The sequence below is a fragment of the Acomys minous genome (assembly GCF_964271855.1).
Source record: "Acomys minous genome assembly, chromosome: 9".
Classification (NCBI taxonomy): domain Eukaryota; kingdom Metazoa; phylum Chordata; class Mammalia; order Rodentia; family Muridae; genus Acomys; species Acomys minous.
The window spans coordinates 37476760-37500415 of NC_140490.1; the positions used below are offsets into that span (position 1 = coordinate 37476760).

At 49.2% G+C, this 23656-nt stretch overlaps 1 protein-coding gene across 2 annotated transcripts in view; it reads left to right on the forward strand.

Annotated features, from left to right (window-relative positions):
- Positions 1–22640, forward strand: part of KLHL3 (kelch like family member 3) — a 136560-nt gene extending 113920 nt beyond the window's left edge. For both annotated transcript variants that reach the window (XM_084794555.1, XM_084794554.1), the window contains 7 exons: positions 780–897; positions 1275–1472; positions 3436–3537; positions 7720–7848; positions 11168–11308; positions 13546–13689; positions 17067–22640. In XM_084794555.1, coding sequence (XP_084650681.1) covers positions 780–897; positions 1275–1472; positions 3436–3537; positions 7720–7848; positions 11168–11308; positions 13546–13689; positions 17067–17095 — 861 coding nt within the window. In that variant the 3' untranslated portion in view covers positions 17096–22640. The remainder of the gene's footprint in view (positions 1–779; positions 898–1274; positions 1473–3435; positions 3538–7719; positions 7849–11167; positions 11309–13545; positions 13690–17066) is intronic.
- Positions 22641–23656: the final 1016 nt, after the last annotated feature.

The window sequence follows — 23656 nt, forward strand, 5'->3', positions numbered from 1 at the left end:
CAGGATGAATATTTCATAAAATAATACCCTGACTGTCTATTCTCTTCGCTGTTCAACTTGATGTGTTCGTCACAACCCATGACTTGCTTTCATGACCCCCTCATGAAATGCAGCCCACAGGGGCCAGTGCTGACGTGGACCACAGTTTCTGTCTGGAATAGGAAAAGGAACCATGGCAGTCCCACCTCAGTGTCAGCTGGGCTTGGCTTCTGTGCCTGCTCTGCCTCCCTTTGCTAAGTGACCTCTGGCCTTTACATCCTCATCTGTCTGTCACAGTGACAAGAAGATGACAACACACACTGCACGCCTGGATGGCTGTGTTAGCCACGGCCTTACTTGTAGGAGGAGAAAAAAACCCACTTCACGTACCATTTTCAGAGCACTGTCAGATAAGTAACTCTGACACCACAAAGCAGTACCCTCTGATGTCTAGATACTTAGAGATACTTATGTGCAGTGATATTATCCTAAAATGTATTGAAAACCTGTTCTTTCCACCTCAAATATGTTTGTCTCAATATAAAAACTGTTCCCCCATCTTTTGAGTACCAATATTGTGGTAGATGCTTTCATTACTACAACATCACCCTGGGTGGGGGTGTTTGGAAGGCGTGTGCCTATGCTTGTGCTTCTGTGCTGCGCAGGCTTTTCTTGACCGAGCGTCACTTCCAGCAACTCCTGTATGTAGCTCCGCAAACTTGCAGGCAGCACGTGGAAGGGCCACGGGTTGGCGATCCACTCCCACGTGTGTTAGTTAATGTGCATCTGTCTCTCTGGAGGTCATGATTGTGGTTGGTGGCCAGGCACCTAAGGCGATCCGCAGTGTGGAGTGCTATGATTTTGAGGAGGGCCGCTGGGACCAGATAGCCGAGCTTCCCTCCAGGAGATGCAGAGCAGGTAAGTAGCCTGGGCTGGCCCCGACTCACCTGGGTTCCAAGCAACCTTTCCCCAGCTGGCCTCTGCCTCATGATGGCCGCCGTGCTGGCCATGAAGTCCTGCTCCTACTTTTCCCTTTCTACCTTCACACTGGCGCTGCCTACTGTGAAGTCAGATCTTATGTGCTGACTTTGGGAATTTGCTCAAATCTGGTGAGGCTAGAGAAACAGGCAGAAGAAGAAATCAGAATCCCATAGTGACTCACACATATCTAAAGCTGGAAGTGGCCTTCCCACAGGGAGTCAGTCCTATACCCACCTTGCATCCTTGATGTCGCCCATCAAATTGGGCAGTCACCCGCCCTCCTGACTCTCACGCCTTGTTTTCCTGTGTCTCAGGTGTGGTATTCATGGCTGGCCATGTGTATGCCGTGGGTGGGTTTAACGGTTCTCTGCGGGTGCGGACAGTGGATGTGTACGACGGCGTGAAGGACCAGTGGACATCCATCGCGAGCATGCAGGAGCGCCGGAGCACGCTGGGAGCAGCGGTGCTCAATGATCTCCTCTATGCGGTTGGAGGCTTTGACGGCAGTACGGGTAGGTCCAGGGTGGGTTGCAGTAGTTACACTCCTCTGGGCGACCTCGCTCTGCTCCGTCAGTTCTTCGGTCTAGTCTGCACATGTGCAGCAGCGCCCTAGGAGGGAACCCATGGGAATTACTGAACTCCCCTCCACTGTCATGAAGTGCTGATGTAATCCTCGCACACAGAAAAGGCTTCCTGTGGTTTACAGTTGTGCAGGTTCCGGTCCACAGCCTGTGGACCTGTGGGGAGGTCGTTTATCATGGCACAGTGTGGCGATGTGAAACCGTTCACTCCATTAGCCAGGAAGCCACAGAAAGAGGAGCCCCATGACTTAAATCAATCACTTCAAGGGCACCAGCAACGCTAAGGGTCCTCTCCCAAAGGTCCCACCCACCACCTCTCAGTACCACACCCAAGAACAAGCCTTCAGCATAAATATGAATCTCTAAGGGTGGTCAGGATCCAAATTCCTATGTGCCTTTCTCCTTAACCACTCAGCTTTTGGGGCTAGGAACAAGCTTTCTCACATCCTGAGGCCATAGCTGCTCCGCGATAGGATGGGTTCTGAGGAGGCCCCACACTCAGAAGGGCCCCTTTCTTTCCTCTCCCACGCCTAGCAGCCTGTTTCCTCAGAGGACCAGGCATAGGAAGGGAGCTGTCTGATGGAGCAGCTCCAGGATTTTAGTCTGAGACCTTTACTGAGCAATTGAGGGAACCTGTGCCTAACCTGAAGGTTCTGTGTGCCTGATCGATCGGCTACCGGTCTTTCTACTGCCCCCACAGAGCCCCGCAGGCTATGGCACCACTCACGGGGGGAGGGGGGGGCTCTCGCTCCCAGATTTTATCTCACTTCAAAATGTCAACCTCGGGTCTGAAGAGAGCACTGGCTGCTTTTTCACAGGACCCAGGTGCATTTCCAGTTATTCATGTGGCAGCTACCATCGCCTGGAGCATCAGTTGCAGGGTATTTGACGCCCTCTTCTGGCCTCCATGGACCCTGCACATATGTGGTGCACAGACATACATGCATGAAAACACTCGTACACTTAAAAGATCATTTTAAGAGTTTGGATTTGAACTGTTGGCATGAGTTTGGAGAGAGGTCATCCGTACTCATGACAGCAGACGGTGACTCAAACTGCAGGGATATTCCTTGCCCGGAGGGAAAGAAGGGCAGTCAGGATTTTTGCTTTGTTTTCTGTTTTCCTTTATTAAACATCTCTCTGAAGGCTCATCAGCGAGCATGGTCTAGGAAGAGCTATAGTGATTATTTCAGCAGGATTTGCTCCTGCTGAGGAGAAAGCCTGGCTGACTGCCATAAAAGGGGGCTTTCGTTCTAAAGCAGAGAGGATGCATGGGGTCCTGAGGTCGCTGTTCCCAACAAGGCCTGACTGCACGTAGATACGGGGGTCAAGTTCTTTAAGCCCCTCTTGATTTTCTCCCACAACGACAATATAGTTGTTATGGCTCCAGCTGGGACACGTGTGTCCCTGGCAGCAAGAAGAAGGGCAGGGTTGCCCCTGTATCAGAAATGGGAAGGCCACCCCAGAATTCACCCATCAGATGTCTGCTTAGGGCTCGGTGATACCTAGCTGCAGGGGATCTTGGGAGGAACAATTTTAGCCATCCAGCTGGTAAAGTAGAGGACGACAAGGGGTCGGGATTATTGTTCAGTGCATCATTCTCAGGTATTTCCTTGGCATCAAATGTTCCAGTCTGTAAGTTCAGTGGTTCATATCTGTAGTGCAGTTAAGATGACCCCTTGCCACCTCTCCTGCTTCCTTGTATGTCGTATCTTGGTGGTCAGTGGTTGCCTTCTGTAGACTGAGGAGTTACCATGGCCACATGCCAGGCAGACGTGTACCAAGATGGACCTGAGTCTGTAGTCCTGTCTTGGCCTCTCCCTGGCTGCACTGTTCCTCACACGTCGGGGTGAGGCCCATGGCTGGAGAGCGCTCACTATTTTCTTCTTCCTAGGCCTGGCATCAGTAGAAGCCTACAGCTACAAGACCAATGAATGGTTCTTCGTGGCCCCAATGAACACACGGCGGAGCAGCGTGGGTGTGGGAGTTGTGGAGGGTAAGGAGGCAGCAGAGGGCGGTGGCTGGTCCTACCCTAGCCTCTAGGCCTTGTCCTCAGTCCAGCATTGTGCTCCCTCTACTATGGCTCCACTCTTCAGGTCTGAAGAGTGGCCTGAGGTAAGTTCCACCCTCTAGTTAACAGACAAGGAAGGCTGAGACTCAGCGGGGAAGCTCCTGAGCCAAGGCTAAGAAGGGGTTCAGCAGCTTAGGTGGGAAAGAAGAGGCTTGGGGAGAGTGGCAGTCTGGCCCGTGGCCACTTGTCAATATCTTTGCTACCAGTGGGGGATGGAAAGGAAGCAGGGAGCCTTGAGTCAACATAAAAACTGGGGTAATGAGGATGGGTGCTAATTATGCTTGGCTACTTCTCTGCTCACCTTCATTTGGTGCACACTAGCAGGGCCATGGAAAAGCAGGTTGTATGTGGGGCACACTAGCAGGGCCATGAAAAGGCAGGCTTCATGTGGGGCACACTAGCAGGGCCGTGGAAAGGCAGGTTTCATGTGGGGCACACTAGCAGGGCCATGGAAAGGCAGGCTTCACGTGGGGCACACTAGCAGGGCCATGAAAAGGCAGGTTTCATGTGGGGCACACTAGCAGGGCCATGGAAAGGTAGGCTTCATGTGGGGCACACTAGCAGGGCCATGAAAAGGCAGGTTTCATGTGGGGCACACTAACAGGGCCATGGAAAGGCAGGCTTCCTGTGCCACACACTAGCAGAGCCATGGAAAGGCAGGCTTCATGTGCCACACACTAACAGGGCCATGGAAAGGCAGGCTTCATATGGGGCACACTAACAGGGCCATGGAAAGGCAGGCTTCCTGTGCCACACACTAGCAGAGCCATGGAAAGGCAGGTTTCATGTGGGACACACTAACAGGGCCATGGAAAGGCAGGCTTCATGTGGGGCACACTAACAGGGCCATGGAAAGGCAGGCTTCATGTGGGACACACTAACAGGGCCATGGAAAGGCAGGCTTCATGTGGGACACACTAACAGGGTCATGGAAAGGCAGGCTTCATGTGGGACACACTAACAGGGCCATGGAAAGGCAGGCTTCATGTGGGGCACACTAGCAGGGCCATGGAAAGGCAGGCTTCGTGTGGGGCACACTAGCAGGGCCATGGAAAGGCAGGCTTCGTGTGGGACACACTAGCAGGGCCATGGAAAGGCAGGCTTCGTGTGGGACACACTAGCAGGGTCATGGAAAGGCAGGCTTCATGTGGGGCACACTAGCAGGGCCATGGATAAGCAGGCTTCTTTTTTTAGGTCTGATGAGTCTCAGGAGAGGCTAGGTGTCGGGTGGGGCTGAGGCAGGAGGGCATGGTGAGATCAGAGGCCTGGCCAGAAATTTGTAGAACATCTTTTTCTCTTACTAATTCTCCCAAGCCTCTGGAAGAACACAGGCTGGACTCATATTTTCCTGTCATATTTTTATCAGTGGGGGAACTGAGTCCTGGAGAGAGCAAGCGAAGTACTTGTATTATGATAGGAAACAGCAGAGCCGTCCTCAATCTAGGTCTTCAGACTCTGAGTCTAGATTCTGAGCCCATTCTCAGCTGCTGATAGGTAGGAGTTTGTGAGCTCAGAACCAACATAGAGAGTATGAGTTGAACTGAAGTGTTAGAAATGATGGGCCAATGCATATTTATTGGTCTGTACTGATGTCTGCATGGATGTTTCCTGTGCACCTATGGGAGCACACACATGCATACACACACACACACACACACACACACACACACACACACACACATGAATAGGCACACACACATACATGCACACACACACATGTGCGTAGGCACATACACATACACACACACACACACAGACACATGTACACACACATGAGCCTAATGTGCAGTGACATTGTGTCTTTGTTTTCTGTTGTTGTGATAAAACACCAAAAGCAACTTGGAGAAGAAAGGGTTTGTTTGGCATATAGACCATAGTCCATCATCAAGAGAAGCCAAGGCAGGAACTGAGGCAGGAACCCAAGGCAGGAACCCAGGCAGGAACCGAGGCAGGAACTGAGGCTGAGACCATAGAGGAGTGATGCCTACCTGCTTGCTCTCCATGGCTTGTTCAGCCTGCTTTCTTTTATACCACCCAGGACCACTTGCCTAGGGAATAACACCACCCACAGTGGACTGGGCCCTTCTTCGTCAGTTTGCAATCAAGAAAATGCCCCACAGTCCAGTCTGATGGAGGCGGCTCCTCAGCTGAGGGCCCCTCTTCGCAGGTGAATCTAGTTTGTGCCAAGTTGACACACACTAACCAGCATAGCTGGTGACCGTCTCTCCTCTTGGTGCTTCTTAACCCTTGCTATGGCTATTTAGTTTGAAATGTCCACTTAAAGATGTATTATCCCCGTGTAGTTGAACACATTGTCTTAGTGAGGCCAGGATTCCATATCTCTATCAGAATAAATTGCTTCTTGAGCTTTCATTCTCTCGTTGGGACAGAAGTTGCTTTGTCAGCCAGATCCAAGAGCGCTATCTAGCCACCTGCTAGTTTTTCTTCTTCTTCCTCAGCCAGGAGCATTAAACAATAGAGCTGGAACTAAGAACAGCAGACCCTTGCTAACACACATCAGGGGAGGCCTTGGGTGGCTGCTGGCTCTAGCTGGTACAAGGTTGGAATGGCTGATGAGGTTATAGGGGGTGCCTCAATGGTAGAGACTTAAAATGCTGCCCCGACAAGGGCTTTTGTCAGTGTGCCTGCTTGCAGAAGTGCAGGCAATTTGTCCCTTGGCCCCCTGCACCTGAAACGCTATGGGCTGTGGGCCGCCTCAGCAGCAGAAAGCGATCCTAAGAATGTGGAGGGGAAACTAGAGTGGACCGTGTCTCACGGTGGCCGAGGACTCGGCTTTCTACACTGGTCCGTTCTCCTCCATCTCACGCCCACGGTGATACAGTCTGAATGACCCTTAGAATTGCAGGTGGTTACTGGAACAATCTGTCACGTGGACAAGGTACAGTGTGGGTTGGAGTGTAGACAGAAACGGCCACCAGCGGAGTGGGTGCTACCAGCGACGGGACCACCTGAGCTGGTGCGCACCGTGTGACTGGCCTGGGTTCTGGAGAGGGGCCTTCGTGAATTTGTTTGTTAACTTTGACTTTGTGGGGTAGGAGCTGTGGTCGAGGTCTTTTTTGAGAAAGGTCAATTGAAAAGACTCAAAGAGAGAAACAGTTCAGCAACTGTAAGAGTGCTGGGTCAGCAGCCATGATGGCTCTCAAAGCTAACAACGTGATTGTGCATGCTCACATCCTAATTGTACCCTCCATATTAGGCCTCTCTTAACGCACCCCTCCCAATTCTTGATTAATAATTATGTTAAATAGATTTTCCCGTGTCTTTGTTTATTTAGCCTATAGCTAGTGTCAGCTTAGCCTGTGGCTAGTATCACAGTGTCCCGTACATCTGCTATCCGTCCCGAGGTGAAATAGTTTCTCTCCTGTTCCCCACAGAAGGGGCTGTCCCATTGTTTGAATAATTCTTGTCCTCACCTAGGTCAGAGAACTATTTCTTAGCTTTCAGCCCCAGACAGAAATGACTCTCCCACAGGAGCTAAGTGTTCTTTTTTTTTTTTTTTTTTTTTTTTTAAGAGTTGTTGATAGTGCTTCAGGGTTCTTGTCTATGGCTCAGAGAACAAAGGTGGCCTGCAGGAAAATTCCCAGCTGCCTCAGCCCACGGTGTACAGAGTGCTTCCTCACCCACCTGCTCTACCAGCCAGAGTTTCAGGAGGAGTGGCTGGGGCCGGGCTTGGGTTCTCACTGGAAAATATTCTTCCATATTCTTCTCACTTGTTGCTAGGAGCTTAGAGCCAGGAAGCTGGGTGTGTGGTCATGGCAGAGAACCATCCAGTGCTGGTATCTTCTTCTAGATGTGCCTGAACCTGGTTCTCCAAGCAAGACTAAACTGAACCCCAGTGATGCCAAGTGTGTGCTCTATGCTGGGTACCTGAGCTCTAAGTATCTCATGGGTTCAGAGCAGATAGAAGGCAGAGATGTGGAGGGAGATGTGCCCAGTGGGCGAAGAACAAGCTGGGTCCTCCTGGAAGGAGACTCGGAACCACGGATAAGGCAAAGACACTTCAGAGGGTTAAAAAACGGAGCACCAGCTGAGCTGCTGTGCCACATCAGTGTCACTGTCAGACCCTAGTCACTTTGTCTCCTCCAGGGAAGCTGTATGCTGTCGGAGGTTACGACGGGGCTTCCAGGCAGTGCCTGAGCACCGTGGAGCAGTACAACCCAGCCACCAACGAGTGGACATACGTGGCAGACATGAGCACCCGACGTAGTGGCGCTGGTATGTGGTATGGGAGAGCCTTGGGGCACAGGAGAGCACTGGGGTATGGGAGAGCATTGGGGTACAGGAGAGCACTGGGGTACAGGAGAGCACTGGGGTATGAGAGGGCATTGGGGTACGGGAGAGCACTGGGGTACAGGAGAGCACTGGAGTACCCGAGAGCATTGGGATACAGGAGAGCACTGGGGTACAGGCTGTGTCTGCGTTCCTCATGGCTGAGACTAGAGGCAAACAACTGGACTGTACCGTATTTCCCTTCATCCTGTCTTCATTCCTTTTGTTGTAAGTAACCCCACAGCGCATGTTCAGCTGTACCTACATGTACGAATCAGCCCTTCCCAGGGACTCCTTGCTCAGTGGGGAAGGCATGGTGCCATCACTGCCTTTCTATTATTACTGTTTCTTGTTGGTTTCTCTATTGCCCAGGCTAATGTCAAGCTCACCAATAGCCCAGGCTATACCAAGGCATTCCTTCTGTTTGTACCCAGGCCCACATCTCTAGAGAGTACAGACCTACTATGTGCCAGGGGCTGTCACGATGCAAATCACCTTCCCTCCCTTCCCTCCTCTGAATCTCACTATGTAGCCGAGGCTGCCCTCAGACTTGTAGCCTCCTGCTTCAGCCTCTGGGATTACAGGTGCGTCTGGCCGATGCATCCACTTACTCCTCCCCTCACCATAGTTTACCAATGTTGATTCCACTGACAAGACTTTGAAAGTAAAGTCCTACCAGAGGTGGAGCACTTCACCCAAGGTTTCAGAATTAGTGACTTGCAGAGTTAGAGTAACCTTCCCAGGCTTTATTCTAACTCTTTATTCCTGGCTTTAGCAGACAAGGCCAGCTCGCCTGCCTGAAGCTCGTGTCTTTGGAGTAAGAGCCGGCGTAGCAGTGCTTATGGTTGGAGATAAGCCTACGTCCCTACTTTTCCTTGCTTTGTCCTTTCCCACATGACCTCCCAAATGGTTTTCTATTTCTGTCAGGTGGGGAAGTCCAGGCACTTAGGAGCTGCCTCAATAGCCCCACCATTTCTCCTTTGTCTCCTCCATCATCCCAGGAGCCATGGTCTGGGAGAGCAGGCAGAGGCCTTGGCCACAGTTCCTGGGGCTCCTGGTGACAGATCTGATTCTCAGTTGGGGCTGGTAGGAAGGTCTCATAATTCCTAGAAAGAGAAGCCACATGCCCTCCACAAAGTTACACGTTCATTTTCTCTCTCCCCTGCCCCACCTGTTTTTGGAGAAGGGATGGTGTATCCTCATCCTTAGCATTTTGTAAAATTAGGCTGTTTTAGTTTTTTTTTTTTTTTTTAAGGGAAGTTTTCTGTACACACTGTTGGGTCATCTGCATGGTTACATTTCAGAAGCGTGTGTTTGGAGATCTTGAGGGAGGATGTCCCCTCGAATCCTGATAACTTGGCCCCTCTGAGTGTCTTGAAGTCAAGAAACCCGAGCTTTAGAGCTGGCATTGCTTAACCTCACCGCGTCTACTTGGGCAACCCTGCTTCCTGTCTTTGGCATTTAGTACCTCCGCTATGCAATGCATAGGCTGCCCACATTCTCAGAGGACAGTTCCATTCATAAATCAAAAGGCGGTGATTTCACAACCCCCCTTTCCTCATAGTTTAGTACTTTTAGCTTCCAGCACCTTCTCTGTATCTCCTAAAAATCCATATAGTGACTTGGGCCATGACAGCAAGTACTGAAGGCCTGCTATGGTGAGGCCTTTCCCTGATGCCTATGCAGAAGGTGGTTGGGATTGGGGATGTCACCTGGTCCATCCTTGCCTGGAGGACCCAGAACAATGCTGTTAGGGATGCTTGTTTCTGGGAGGCCTGGGGACCTTGGCTGGGATGAGTTTTCCTCAGATTCCTTCCTTCAGTGCTTCAGTCTGCTAAGAGCTGGGGACCAGTCATCGAGAGAGCTGGGAGCCCACGTACTTGTCATGCTGGGTGCTTGCCAAAGACCTAGAGACCAAAGGCTCTGTATTCCAGCTGTCTGAGGCCCAGTGTGGCTCTCCATGGGAGTCTGTGAGCAGGCTGCTGAGGATCATGGTTGAGTTGTTGAGGCAGTGCCTGTGTGGCTGTTAGCTCCTCATCAGTGGACAGTGCGAGCAGAGGGATGGACATGGTAGCTGAAAGAGACCATCTCAGGGTTCCAGAGGTGTCAGCTCCTGCTGACCCTCGAGGAACGGAAGGTGAAGCAGCTTGGAGCTTACAGAATTTTCTGAATCTGGCAGCCTGACTCCAGTCATCATCGGCACAGCAGTGCCATCTGCTGCTAGTTTAGGGCAACTGCAAGGAACCACTGGCTCCCCTGTGTGACTGCTGCCAGGGATTTTACATTGCACCCTGTCATTTCAATAGTATCTGCTGGGAGCCTCCACCAGCAGCCTCAGGGAAACAGACCAGGGCAAGACCAGTTCTTGACCTCATGAAGTGTGTAGCCTCCAGGTCCGGCACCCTCGGACCGGACCAACAACATGGCTGCACATCGCAGTCACCAAGACACCCTTTTGAGCTTCTGATCGATATCTCTGGGACAGAGGCTCTATCTTTCCAGAAAGTTCCCAACAGAAAGGATGTATCACAAAGGGTACAGTCCATGGAATCACTGAGTCATTCCAACACCCTCCATGAATGGGAAAGAGAAAGGGGCCACAGAGGAGAGGAGAGGCCAGTTGCTCTCACTAGGTACCACTTTGCTCCTCTGTGGTTGTATCTCCTTGTCTCATAGCAAAAGACTGTTCAGCCCCAGCAGCTCTCCTGCCCTTCCCGCCACCCCGTGGTCTGATGCCTTCTGCCATCAAGGAGAGGGGCTGAAGGAACAGGCTGGCAGGGTGTCTCCCCAGGGTGACCTCAGCACCTTGCTCTGTATCAATGAATACAAGGCTGAATAATAAGATGTTGAGGGAAAAACAAGGTAACACGGTGCATAGGTCAAAGGGGTGTCATTTTACTGTGAGAATTAGCCTCTTCCCCCCCTTCGCAATGTTAGTGGATTTCTTTGCATCTTTTTAAATCCCTTTGATAGCCCCCCTGCATGTATATACACATACATTATTTACATTTTAAAAGCAGAAATATGGGGTCGCGTGGGCTTTGTACCTCAGTGTTTGCAGACTGCCTTGTCTGTCTTAACGGGGAGCCAGGCAGGGCATCACTATATCTGTTTTTACAGATTAGGGCAATGAGATTCCAGGGAGACAGAACTTGCTCCCCAAGTCACCCTGCTGGCAATGGCTATCCAGGGCTGGACACCAGGCCTCTTGGGTTCAGGTTCTTCTAGTGAGCCTGGGGCTGGGACACTGTGTTCTGCCTTTCAGGGGTTGGGGTGCTCAGCGGACAGCTGTACGCCACTGGGGGACATGACGGACCTTTGGTGAGGAAGAGTGTTGAGGTTTACGATCCTGGGACCAACACCTGGAAGCAGGTGGCCGACATGAACATGTGCCGGCGCAATGCAGGTAATGTGACTGTTCTCTGTGGAGGTCACAGCTCTTCCTCTCTGTAGATAACTGCTCTAGGATGACGGTAAGAGGAACAAAACTGCCAGAGTATGTAGCTGAGCCTGAACATATGAGTCGCCATCTGTCCCAGAGGCTCCGAGTTAGGGGAAGGGCACCCAAACCGCTGGCCTCGGGATCCCCTTCTCTCTCCGGTGACAGTTGACACCTCTATTCATCAGTGCCCCTGCACGGTAGCTTTGCTGGTAGCCATGTACAGGGCTGTGGAGACCCAAGCCAGTGTCTGTCTGAAAGGTTTTCATACTTCTACAGAGTCCCAGAATTCCTTCCTGCCAGGAGAGCCGGACCCCACCTGATCCTCCAGTGTCATCTCCCCCTTTATTGTCTTCCTTGTATTTCCTGTCCCCACTTTCAGGGTCATGTGTTGTGGGTGTGGCCTGCCAGGCCTGCCAAGCTGTTTCCTCTTGTGACGTTGCTCTGAGCTGTGCCCTGTGCTGCTGTAACTTGCTTTGTGCATCTTCGCTCTGGGAAAGGGTGCGCTGGCTTTGCCCATCTTCCCAGGCTAGGCTAAATAACAGGAGCTGTCAGGAACTCTCATAGTGCCTGTTTGCTAACATCACTGTGGAAGTGTATACAGAGGGGTGTTACTAATTCACTCACTGCCTGAGCCTGCTGTGGTATGCATTGGCATGTGGCCTACAGCCACACAAACAAGGACTTACAGAGCCTGTAAGGCAGTAAGTTGGCCTACAGCCTATGAATTAAGTTTTAAACACAGACATGTACAAACATTCACATGCAGATATTGTTTATTTATGAACAAATGGGTCCTAAATTCCAATGAGATATGAAATATAAAATATGGAATACACACCACACAACAGATATGATGTGGAGAAGTTTGTTATATTAGCATGGGGGAGAAAGGAAAGGGGGCCTGAGAGAGAGAGAGAGAGAGAGAGAGAGAGAGAGAGAGAGAGAGAGAGAGAGAAAGAGAGAAACAAAGAGAGGAAGAGAGAGGAGGAAGGAGAGCAAGAGGGAGAGGTAAGAGAGAGAGAGAGGTAGGTGGGTTTGTCCTTTTATATACTCCTGGGCAGGGGCACACCTGGTGGCAGGTAGGCAATGACATCACAGGTTGCTAGGCAGACTGGAGCAGAATCCTAACACCTACCATAGCATTGGTTTAAATCCTGCGTTTACATCCTTCATCAGCATCTAATTAAAACACTAAATGTATCTTCAAGCTTTTGCTTAACATGACTATATCACAATTTACTATTCATTGAATAGTAATGCCATCGTTTCTATGTTACCAGTAATGCTATAGTTATTATAAATGATCCTTATAGTTAAGTCAGTGTACACCCTTAAAATGATTTCTCTAGAAGAAAAGGCCAAAAGTAGACCCTTGAGGCCAAGGAAGGATCCGTGCTAAGACGCCATGCAGCAAGGCAGTGTATGTCAGTTGCTCTCACCACTGTCAAGCGTATTAATCAGCATTGCTAGTTACCACTTTTGAAAGCATCATCAATTAACCAAAATTAAAACCAAAACCAAAAACCAAAAACCAAAAATGCACCATCTACTGGACTATGAGTTTTAAGTTCTTGAATAAAAGTTACATTTCTTTGCCCTTTCCTCCAGCTTTATGAGACCTTGCCTTCAAACAAACTTATGCTGTCAGGAATGAGAAGGAAAGCCCAGCCTGGGGTATTGTGTGTGAACTCAGATGCCTGTCTTGTGAGGGAATTACAGGATATAGGATGGACACAATGTCTTATGGGGGGTTACAGGTTCAGCCATTAGCAGCATGTAGGATGAATATATCATGCAGCTCAGGGGAGAAAGATGTAGGTGCACAGAAGTGGGAGCACCCTGGCATCTTGTCTCTTTCCTACAGGCTGATGGAGAGGTCTGCATGCTCCTCATGAAAAATGTTCCCCCGTGCCTGTAATGTTCTCTCTATAATGTGGTGGTAGCAAGTGGGGAGGATGATGCAGCAGGACATCTGTAGGACCACATAGGAATGGTGAGAGAAGTGGCCTCGCTAGGAAGGGGACCCTCTGAGCCCAGTGGCTATGGTCAGCATGCTCCTCCATTGAGTGAACTCAGAGTCCAGAGTGACATCTCTGCTGTGTAACAGAAACTGGGGAAAAGAGCCTCCAGGGCACGGGGACCATCTACCCATGGTACTGGTCTCTGATGCTCCCACTGATCCTGTGACTTCTGATTCGTAGGGGTTTGCGCAGTGAATGGCTTCCTGTACGTGGTTGGAGGGGATGACGGATCCTGCAACCTGGCTTCAGTAGAGTACTATAACCCGGTCACTGACAAGTGGACGCTGCTGCCAACCAACATGAGCACTGGGAGGAGTTATGCAGGTCAGCGAGTTCCAGGGACCACCACTCCAAGGCCCTGAACAACCTGAAGGGATGGGCACTGGGTTAGCTGGGAGCTGAGTGCTTCTTGCAGGGTCACGGGGAATTGTTACAGTCTTCAGTGTGTGCAGTAAGGATGGTGGTGATCACTTCCCCTGGGAACCTGAACGTAGCCTCGGAATACTTAGTGGCCTACTGCCAGGGGACCAGTTCCCACTGGCCTTAGCTGTGACTGTCTTGGCCATTCCTGGGTCACTTTGTGCCAGGCATGTAGGTGGGAGAGCATAGTTCTTGTTCGTTAGAAATTAGAGTGGGACGATAAGACCTCCCTGTACAGACTGGAAACACCAGGTCTTATAGAAGGCCACCAGGAGTTGGCAATGGGTGCCTCAAGACACAATAGTTTTAAGTACAACAGTCAGTTAAGGGCCTGCTCTTAGGAGATGGCTCTGTTGGATTCTGGGTAATATCACACACAAGCTGTCTTTTGTTATGCATTTTTTATGTTAGTTATTTCTTGTTGTGACAAATTCCTAAGACATTGACTCTCTCTCTCTCTCTCTCTCTCTCTCTCTCTCTCTCTCTCTCTCTGTAGGTTACTTTGGCTCATGATTTCAGAAATTTCAGTCTGTTGTCTCTCTATTACTTTGTTTCTTCCGTCAGCTCTTGGTTACTTTGTTTCTGAGTGGTAGAAAGGCTCAACACATAGGGATGATACAAGCAGCATGTGGGAGAACGGGTCTTGGCAGCCAGGCATCAGAGACACCCGAGTGGGTCAGGTTCAAGTGCCCTTCAGTGGCATGCCTCCAGTGACTCGCTGCCTCCATTCCTCAAGTTTCTAGCACCTCCCAAAATAGCTCGGCCAGCTGGGCTCCAAGCCTTCAACACGTGCACCTGCAGAGGCTGTTTCATAGTCCAATGAACTCTAACACCCCCGCCCCAGCCTTGTGGGCCAGTGTGTTATGTACAGTGCGTCCGTTCCCTGCCATCTTCTCCACAGCCCCCAGGCTGAGGGACTGCATCCTCGCATCTGGCAGCTGAGATGTGGAGACTAAGTAATCACCAAAGGTTGGCATATTGTCAAGAGGCACCCACCAAAGCCAGAGTTCAAACGGAGGTCTGACTTCTTGTCTAAGCCACGCCCCTTACAGTGTCCCAGCCCAGGGCTGAGTAAAGAGGCTGAGGGGTGATGGGTAGACCAAGAGGTGATGGATGTAGACTGGTACTGGGTGCGCTGCCAAGTTCAGTGCAACGCAGGCCTAAGAGTTGAGTTGCTGAGGTCAGGGATCCTCTGAAGAGGAGAAATACAAGCCCAGCTTTTTATGTCTGGTATAAACATTTAGATACATGTGGTCAAATGTTTATTTACTGAGCACACACAATGTGCCATCCATTATCCCAAGTATGTAAAAATCGCGATCTTATGTCACATATCCCTTGGCTCCCATGCGTCCCCTTTTACACATCCCATGAGAAAGGTCACTTTTGCATCTTGTTCAGGTTTCAGGATAGGGTGATTGCGCTGCAGGGACGCCAAGGGTTTCTTGTCACCATCTTTCCTCACTGCAATGCATTTCTTTCACTTTTCCCTCCTTTAAGCCTTTCTCACACTGTCACGGTTTGTTCGCTAAGACATTGGAAGCACTTTGAGCCTAGAACAACTCTGTTCTCAGGAAAATCGGCACCCTTCCCCCTAAAGCTGCAGAGGGAAGGGCAGGCGTTTGCAGGATGAAGAAGTGGGTGGAGTTTTCGGGCTCTACCTCAGTGATAATGAGAAGTAGGTGGGTTGAGAAGGCCCTATTAGGATTTCACGTGTGTGCTGAACAGTCCAAAAGCATGTGAGAGCCGGGTGTGCTGGCACACCCCTTCTAATCCCAGCACTGGGGAGGCAGACACAGGTGGGTCTCTGTGAGTTCAAGGCCAGCCTGATCTATAAAGAGTTTTCCAGAACAGCCAGGGCTATTAGAGAAACCCTGTCTCAAAAAACAAAAACAAAACAAATAACAAACAAACAAACAAACAAACAAAAAAATCAAAAGCCTGTGAGCCCACTCCAGAACTGGTGGGAGGGAGACATTCACACCATTTTGTATTCAAACCAAGTGACCAAGTGAGTACATTACCTTAAAATCTAGGGAATGGGCCTGATGCGCAAAGATTTAAGGTTGATATTACTTATCTGGGCATTGATTATATTAGTGCACCCCCTCCAAATTATAATACTTAATGATTGGCATTAGGGAAGTAGTTACATTTTCTATGGAATGTTTATTCAGTGGGTGTATTTTTCAATCTTTTTAAAAATTGAAAATAGATTTTTTTTCATACAGTATATTCTGATTATGACTTCCCTTCCTCTGACTCTTCTAGTTTTAGGTCATGAGGAAATGCTTGTGCCTGACATGTTGGGTTAGAAGAGGTTGTGTGTGCCAAGTGCTCTGGTCCCATTGGAGGAGAGGGATTTTGATAAGCTGTTAGTTCTGGAAATGGATATTGGACTCCCAGATCTAGGACTAGCTCTGGGGCTCTGGGCTAAGCATTCGGTCTGACTGAACCTCCATTGTCTCAGTTGAAAAATGGGGATAAAATTAGATTGAGCCTCTGAGGGCTTTTAAGAGAACGAAATATGATACAGCGTGTAAAGTTTGTAACATGTTGCCTGCCTGGCGTGAGTCACCACAGGCTAACGCCTTCTTGTTATTATTAGAAGCTGGGAAGTTTAAAAAGATAATGTTTGTTCTGTTTGTATGAAAGGATAAGAGGCTTTTCCTTTGTATTCTTCTGCACTTTCCAAATTTTACATAACGAGAGCGTATTTTTTCTAATTAAAAAAAAAAAGCTTATATAAAAACACTGCATAAAGACACTACAAGAGTCTGTTTTTGGAAAGTATTACTCAATGAGAGAGGTATCTGCAGGACGGGTGAGGGTGCCAAGGCCTGGTGGTATCTTTTGGTCTGGAGTCCAGTTCTATCTGCCTGCAAAATGTCTCTGATGGAGTACCCCCTTTTCTTTAGTTTCTCATCTTCAGTTAGAATATTTTACAGCTATAGGAATGTGTTAAAATAAATCTCTAGCAAACATGTTCAGTTGTGGGCACTTTCTGAGGTAGGATTTTAGTAGCAGTGAGCAGTATGGGAAAAAGGGATTTGTGGAGCGGTATGCGATGAGTCTGTTGACACGAACTGTTAAAGGTCATGTTTGTGGATACAAATGCCCCATTAGGATGTGGCTGTTAGAGTGGAGACAGCCAGCTGCTAGCAGTGATAGCATGGGACCCCTGGGGACCCCACTGGCTGTGATGTGGATTCCTGGACTCCTTGGGACTCTGAATAACTTAGGAGAAGCTAAGATTATAACTTTCTTTCTTTTCATGTTAGGTGTGGCTGTGATTCACAAATCCTTATGACCCAAACTCCCTGCCTGTGACTCAGCAGTGAGCATCTGGGCCATGGCCGCTGGTGAGAGTAACTGGAAGGCTCTGCAGTGGTTTGACAACCACCCTCCTTGTCTTGGCAGACCAGCCTCAACCCTCTCAGTGTGGACGTTGATGACCCACTTTCTGTTCCCAGGTGCTTTGGTTTTTGCCCTTAACAGTTGGGTTTCTGACAGCCCCAGCAGCACCCTTGGGCCTGTGTGTGTGTATGTGTGTAAAACATTTTATTCAGTGGGGGGCTGTAACTGTGTGAGTGTCTACTGGATTTCATTACTACTGATCTTTCTACTGTGCTAAAACTCCTTCAAACATCTTTTGGATATGTCCCATGGGGACCCTAGACTACTAAAGAGGCTGTCTTCTGGAGGTCCAAGCAGAACTAGCCAAAAGCAGCCCTACAACTATGTGTGGGACCATGACTTGACTACTGCAGCCATGTGGAACTTGGGGCTTCCTCAGACCTGCTCTGCAGCCTCCATGTGCCTCCATGTAGCAGCCCTTCCCTGTGCCGTTACCTCCTCCTTGGCTGCACTCTAGGAGGCAGATGAGAAAGAACTGTTTTGCCTTCACACCTTGACCTCTAGGCTTTGATGTCATGGATTCCAGGTTTGGAAGATGTTGTCTTTTCAGCAGGGAAAACAAACTCTTCAGATCATCCCTAGGTAAAACACTGGAGAGAATTAGACAAGAAAAGCAAGCAAGCAAGCAAGTAAGCAAGTAAGTGAGCAAGCAAGCAAGTGAGCAAACAAGCAGTCAATCATCCAAGCAAGCAAGCAAGCAAGTGACCAAGCAAGCAAGTGATCAAACAAGTGATTGAGCAAGCAAGCAAGCAAACAAGCAAGCAAGTGATCAAACAAGTGATTGATCAAGCAAGCAAGCAAGCAAGCAAGCAAGCAAGTGATCAAACAAGTGATTGATCAAGCAAGCAAGCAAGCAAGCAAGCAAGCAAATGACCAAGCAAGTGACCAAGCAAGCAAGGGATCAAACAAGTGATCGAGCAAGCAAGCAAGCAAGCAAATGACCAAGCAAGTGACCAAGCAAGCAAGGGATCAAACAAGTGATTGAACAAGCAAGCAAGCAAGCAAGCAAGCAAGTGATCAAACAAGTGATTGAGCAAATAAGCAAGCAAGCAAGCAAGCAAGCAAGCGACCAAGCAAGCAAGCAAGTGACCAAGCAAGCAAGTGATCAAACAAGCAATTGAATAAACAAGAAATCAAGCAATCAAGCAAGCCAGCAAGAAGCAGGCAAGTGAGCAAGCAAGCAAGCAAGCAAGCAGTTGTGTGATTAAGTGAGCAAGCAAGTGCTCAAGCAAAGCGAGCAAGTGAGCAATCAATCAATCAATCAATCAATCAATCAATCAAATGATTAAGTGACCAAGCAAGCAAGTGATTGAGCAAGCAAGCAAGCAAGTGATCAATTGATCAAGCAGGTGATTGAACAAGGGAGCAAGTGAGCAAGTAAGCAAGCAATCTAGGGACTGAGCAAGTGTGCGAGCAGTCAAGCAAGCGAGTGATCAAATGAGCAAGTAAGTGATTCCAAGCAAGCAAGCGAGCAGGCAAGCACAATCAAGCAATCAAGTGAATGAGCAAGTGATCAAGCAAACAAACAGAGAAACCAAAGTGGTATGGATTTTATTCCCACCCACAGCGGTCTCAGAGAGGAACTCTGCTTTCGAGTGTTCTCAGGGCACCAATCCTATTTATTATGCTTATTATGTAGGCTTACTTATTCATGGCATTGACACTCATGTGGAAGATACATGAAAGGTCATCCTGCCACTAAACCCAGAGATAGGTTTGTCCCTGGGTTAGGAGGGGTCGTATGTAACTCAGAGGGACGTAAATGACTTGGAAGAAATACACTGGCTGGATTTGGCCGCTAGCACTTTGTGATGACGGCCAGGGCTGCCTATAGCTTTGTCTTCCCTTTCTCATGCTTCCCTCCTCTTTCAGGGTCCTTATCCTTCCCCCAGCCTCCAAACACCCCCTTTTACTTTCCGGTGGGGAGGAGATGGTAGTGGGCCCCAGACTGGAGATCATTTTAAAAATGAAAGCAACTCGTGAAAGTTTTGCTCAGCCACAGATCAAAATGACTAATGATGTAACTTCAAGCACCCAGGGTGGTATTTGGAGGTTCATGAAAGCACACACAATTTTGGTGGGGGGAATGTGCTTGTTGCACAAGTATGACTGATCTCTAGCACTGATGACAACAACAACAACAACAACAACAACAACAACAAAAACCCAACTCTGGGTACAGCAACATTCGTCTGCTATCTCAGAGCTGAGAAGGCAGAGACTGGCAGAAATCTGAGGCTTTGGAGGGACAGCCAGCCGAGGCTAGCCAGCAAGTCTTGGGCCTCAGGGAAAGACTCATAAAACATGAGTCAACAAAAATGTTGGCTCCTGAGGTTGACAAAGAACCTCAAAGCCGAACTCTTCCTTAAGCTAGCAAATTGCTTGTATTGGAATTTCTGCCATGGGGAGAGGAGACTTTGTGCCTGGACCTCGCCTCACACCCAGGGGCCGTAGTTTCAGCTCCCCTGATGTCAGAGTCCATGTGGAGAAGACCTAGGGGCTTTGCGAACTCTGACTGTGGAGTTCTGACACACATAAGTTCTTCAAAGCACACTCTAGGAGGTTGGTACCGAGCCTCTGTGTTTGGAAGCCCAGCTTCTCCCCAGCTAGTCAGCCACTGAGGGCAAATCTTTCTTAATGTTAAACAGAATTAGGAGCCACCACATCTAGACAGCTAGTAGCAATAGGAAGAAACCAGAGCACCCAGCTTTGTGGGACCCAGAGAAATGTCCCCTAAGGGATGCACACGTCTTCTCGGCAAGTGTTCTGGTTCCAGCTGCAAGTGGGGGGCGGACAATGGGGGAGTATCTCTTGTGAAGCTCTGCCTTGTGCTAGGAAGTGGGTAGAGTTCCTGATGCCCATCCATGCCCCATTTCCAGGTAAGGTTGGGCATCAGGGTCTAATGAGTTGTTTGCACAAGTACTCTATTTCTGGTGAAAGGTAACCCCACCTCCTCCCCCACTCCCACCAAGAGCCTAGACTTTTATACTTAGGGGTCACCGTAAGTCTTCCTTCGTGTCCTCTTCCTGAAGAAAACCCCTGCTTCCATGGAAACTGCCAGCCATGGTTTCTGCTGGAGTCTTTGCTGCCGGGCCCCACCTCGTGTCATCCTCTCTGTAAAGCATGGCTTTTGCAGGAGGAGCTGCTGAGGGCTCCACTCATTTCACCCTCGTGTGTCCTTTCTTGTGGGGACTAGAACACTGGTACGTCATCACCAAAAAGCCAATCTGCCCTGTCTACCCACAGATGCTACCCCAAGACCTGTGTTGCTCCATCATAAGGTAGAAATCTCCCCAAGGTGGATACCTCAGGCCTGCTTTCAAGTCTGTGCTAGTCACGAGGTGGGTGAAGCCTCCCCTCCCCCACCTGGCAGAGTGGCCACCACTGCTAGTGAAGGTAGCCCTGCCAGGGGCACATCTGAAATCCTACTGCAGTGACAAAACTGGAATTGAGACCCAAGGTTAGAAGCAGCTTAGACGCCACTTGGATGCTGATTCGGACAATGTAGATAGAAGTCAGCTTCTGAATTCCAAAGTTATTTCTCCTAAGTACCCAACAGCATCTTCATCTAAACAAAAATGGCAGTATTATGCAAATGAAGTGACCTCATTTTTCTGCTATGCAATAAGAATTCTTAATTGTATCTCATGACAAGCCAGTTGCAATATCCCCTCAGCTGCTTTTTTTTTTTTTTTAAGCTGTCCTACTTTGATATCTGTTGTGTAATGTTTGTATATTTCTGAGCCAGATCCTTTCAAAGATTGCCTTTTTTTGTAAATTTGAAGCTATAGCTTTCAGGCTAAAGTTTTAATGTAGATATTTTTATAGATAATTTTTCACAACATTTGACTCACTTTCTATTGTCCATGATGATGAAATGCTATTCTGTGTGTCATTGACCCCGACACAGTTGCACACCTGTAGCTGCCCTTTTTTTTTTTTTTTTTGATGTTTCTCATCCCTCTCAGACCCTCCTGAGCTCCAGGCCCTCCGCCTTCTGGGGAGAGTGCTGCATTCCAAGACACGGTCACTGGGTTTGGTTTCTTAGCTACAAGGGTCTAATGTGAACCCCGATGCAGCACTTAGCCCATTTGTATCTCTCTTCTCTTTGTGTTTATGAGTCTGCTCCCTCTCTGCAGGGCTGGGGTTGGGTTGGCCCACGTGGTGCTGACTCTCACTGCCTAGCAATGAGTTTGCTCCACCCCCTGACCCCTCCCCACCCCCTACCCCCCCAGGTTGCCTGGGCCCTGCAGACCTTGTTCATTCTCTACTGTCTCCTTGCTTTTGGAGGTCTACACTCAAGGCCTCTGAGCTGGGTTATGTCTCTTTGGGAAGCTTGAGCTCTTTGTACTTTGGGAGAGGGTTCCCTTTGGGGGATCCCCCCCCCCAGAAGAGTGTGCTGAACGGATGCTCACACACGTTTTTTTTGTTTTTTGTTTTTCTTGAGCTGTCTCCACTCCAGGTTCTGGTTTGTGTATCTACCTGTCACAGGCCTCTTGTTTCTCTTTTTTAAAATCCTAATTTATTATTTTTGGGACAGGTGCCCTTTAAATTGCCTCCCTGCTTCTTCCTGTTTGGCCTGGCAGGATCAACTTGGGAGGGCGAACAGACTCATTGAGCTGGACAAAGCATCCAAGGCTGTGATGCACAGAAGTATGGGAGTCGGAATGGCTTTTGTAGGTTGTGTATGTGTGTGTGTGTGTGTGTGTGTGTGTGTGTGTGTGTGTATGTGTGCATGCTTATGTGTGTGTGTATGTGTGCATGCTTACACGTGTGTGTGTGTGTGTGTGTGTGTGTGTACATGCTCGCATGTATGTCTGCATTACTTAGGCTCCTCATGTTCAGCTCACTTTTATCTACTGAGCAAGCAGAAAACCAGAAAACCCAGCAGCACTTCCAACATACGGGGACAGGGAGGCTTTTCTGTACAGGTGACCCAGCCTTAGAGGCCTCACGCAGCCTTTACTGTGGGACTCAGAGACTCCTGTATGTAGTGGCAGCCAAGGCAGGAGTGCATGGGGCTGTGGCATTTACAGGAATAAATTGCCCCTGGGCTGTTCTTGCCTTTGGTTATGAGATTGTAAATTATTTTCTCCCTTTTTGGTGATAATAAAGGACCCTTGTTGCACTTATTGTTTAATTTGTATATGGTGTGTAAAATACTTTCTTTGAAAGAAAACTCAAAACACAGAACGTGTATATCTGTGTGGATGTTCTGGGCCCGTGCTTGGGCACTGGCATAGATAAAGTCCTTGTTCTGGTCTGATGTTTTCTGCATGGGTGTTGGGGGACCATATTTCTTGTAAAAGAACACTTGTCACATGATCAATATAGCGAGAGCTGAGAAGCATTCCCCAAAATGTGTTATTATAATAGGATCCCGTTTCAGTTCCCCACACTGTACATGGCATTTTAATAAAAGCTGAACTGTGCAAACATTCTGGACTTCATTTCCGTTGCACAGCGTCTCGTGTCTCAAGTATGTGAAGGACAGCCTAGTCCCTGCACAGAATCAGATGGAAGTTTTTCTCTTCAGAGTCTGCTGCACAGGGTCTCCATCCCTCTGATCCCTGTCACCTGGCCCCAGCATAGCGCAGACCCGCAGAGACCTAGTGGAGACAGTCCCTCTAATGGTGTTAGGTAGTCTCTGGGATCTGGGGCTGGAGGGGAAGATGGCTGGCTATTCTGACATCACTCCTGGAAGCTGAGATACATCCCAGATGTGTGGCATGCTTGGTGGCAGTTTCTCCAAGCCCTCTGCCTGCTGACATGGATAAAGCCCGTATGGTCTTAGGTCCCCTCAGAATGTCAGGGGCTCCGCGTCCTGAAAGGTAACACATGACATCCAGGGCCTAGTGCTTACTTGGCACTCAGAAAGAACATAAGGGGGAGGGAAAGTCACAAGTTTGACTCAGGTGATGGCTGGCTGTCTCCCTAGCCCTCTTCCCCCAGCCTGGCCTCTGCTCTGGCCTCTCTTATCCCTTGAGGATGAGTGAAAGCTGAGAGGTTGTGCTTCACCACGACCCTGTGAGCCACGAGCAGGAATTTATGTCTCTTCAGAATAGAGGCCCAACAGGTGAATGCGTTTGCCTGAAGGGGGATTGTGAGGGAGAGATGGGGTGGACCCACATAAGGGACATGAGCCCTTTGAACCCTTGTTTGAATCTGGGAATCAGTCTGAGGAGAGGCTCCAGGATGCAGTTGTTTTGAACATAAGAGCAGCTGGTGTTTATTGTGCAGCCACTGTGTGCCACGCCCACCTTGAAGAGACAGGTGACTATATATTGCTGGGCTAATTCCCAGCACAACAGGGGTTAATTAAGAGACCCTCGAGATGAGCTCTAGGCTCTTCATCCTACTAAGGTTGCCTGCTCTGTGCTGCCACGCTCATAACTGGGCGACCGCGTTCTGCAAGTGTTCTTTGAAGAAAGGGAGACACCAATGCCTGGATCTC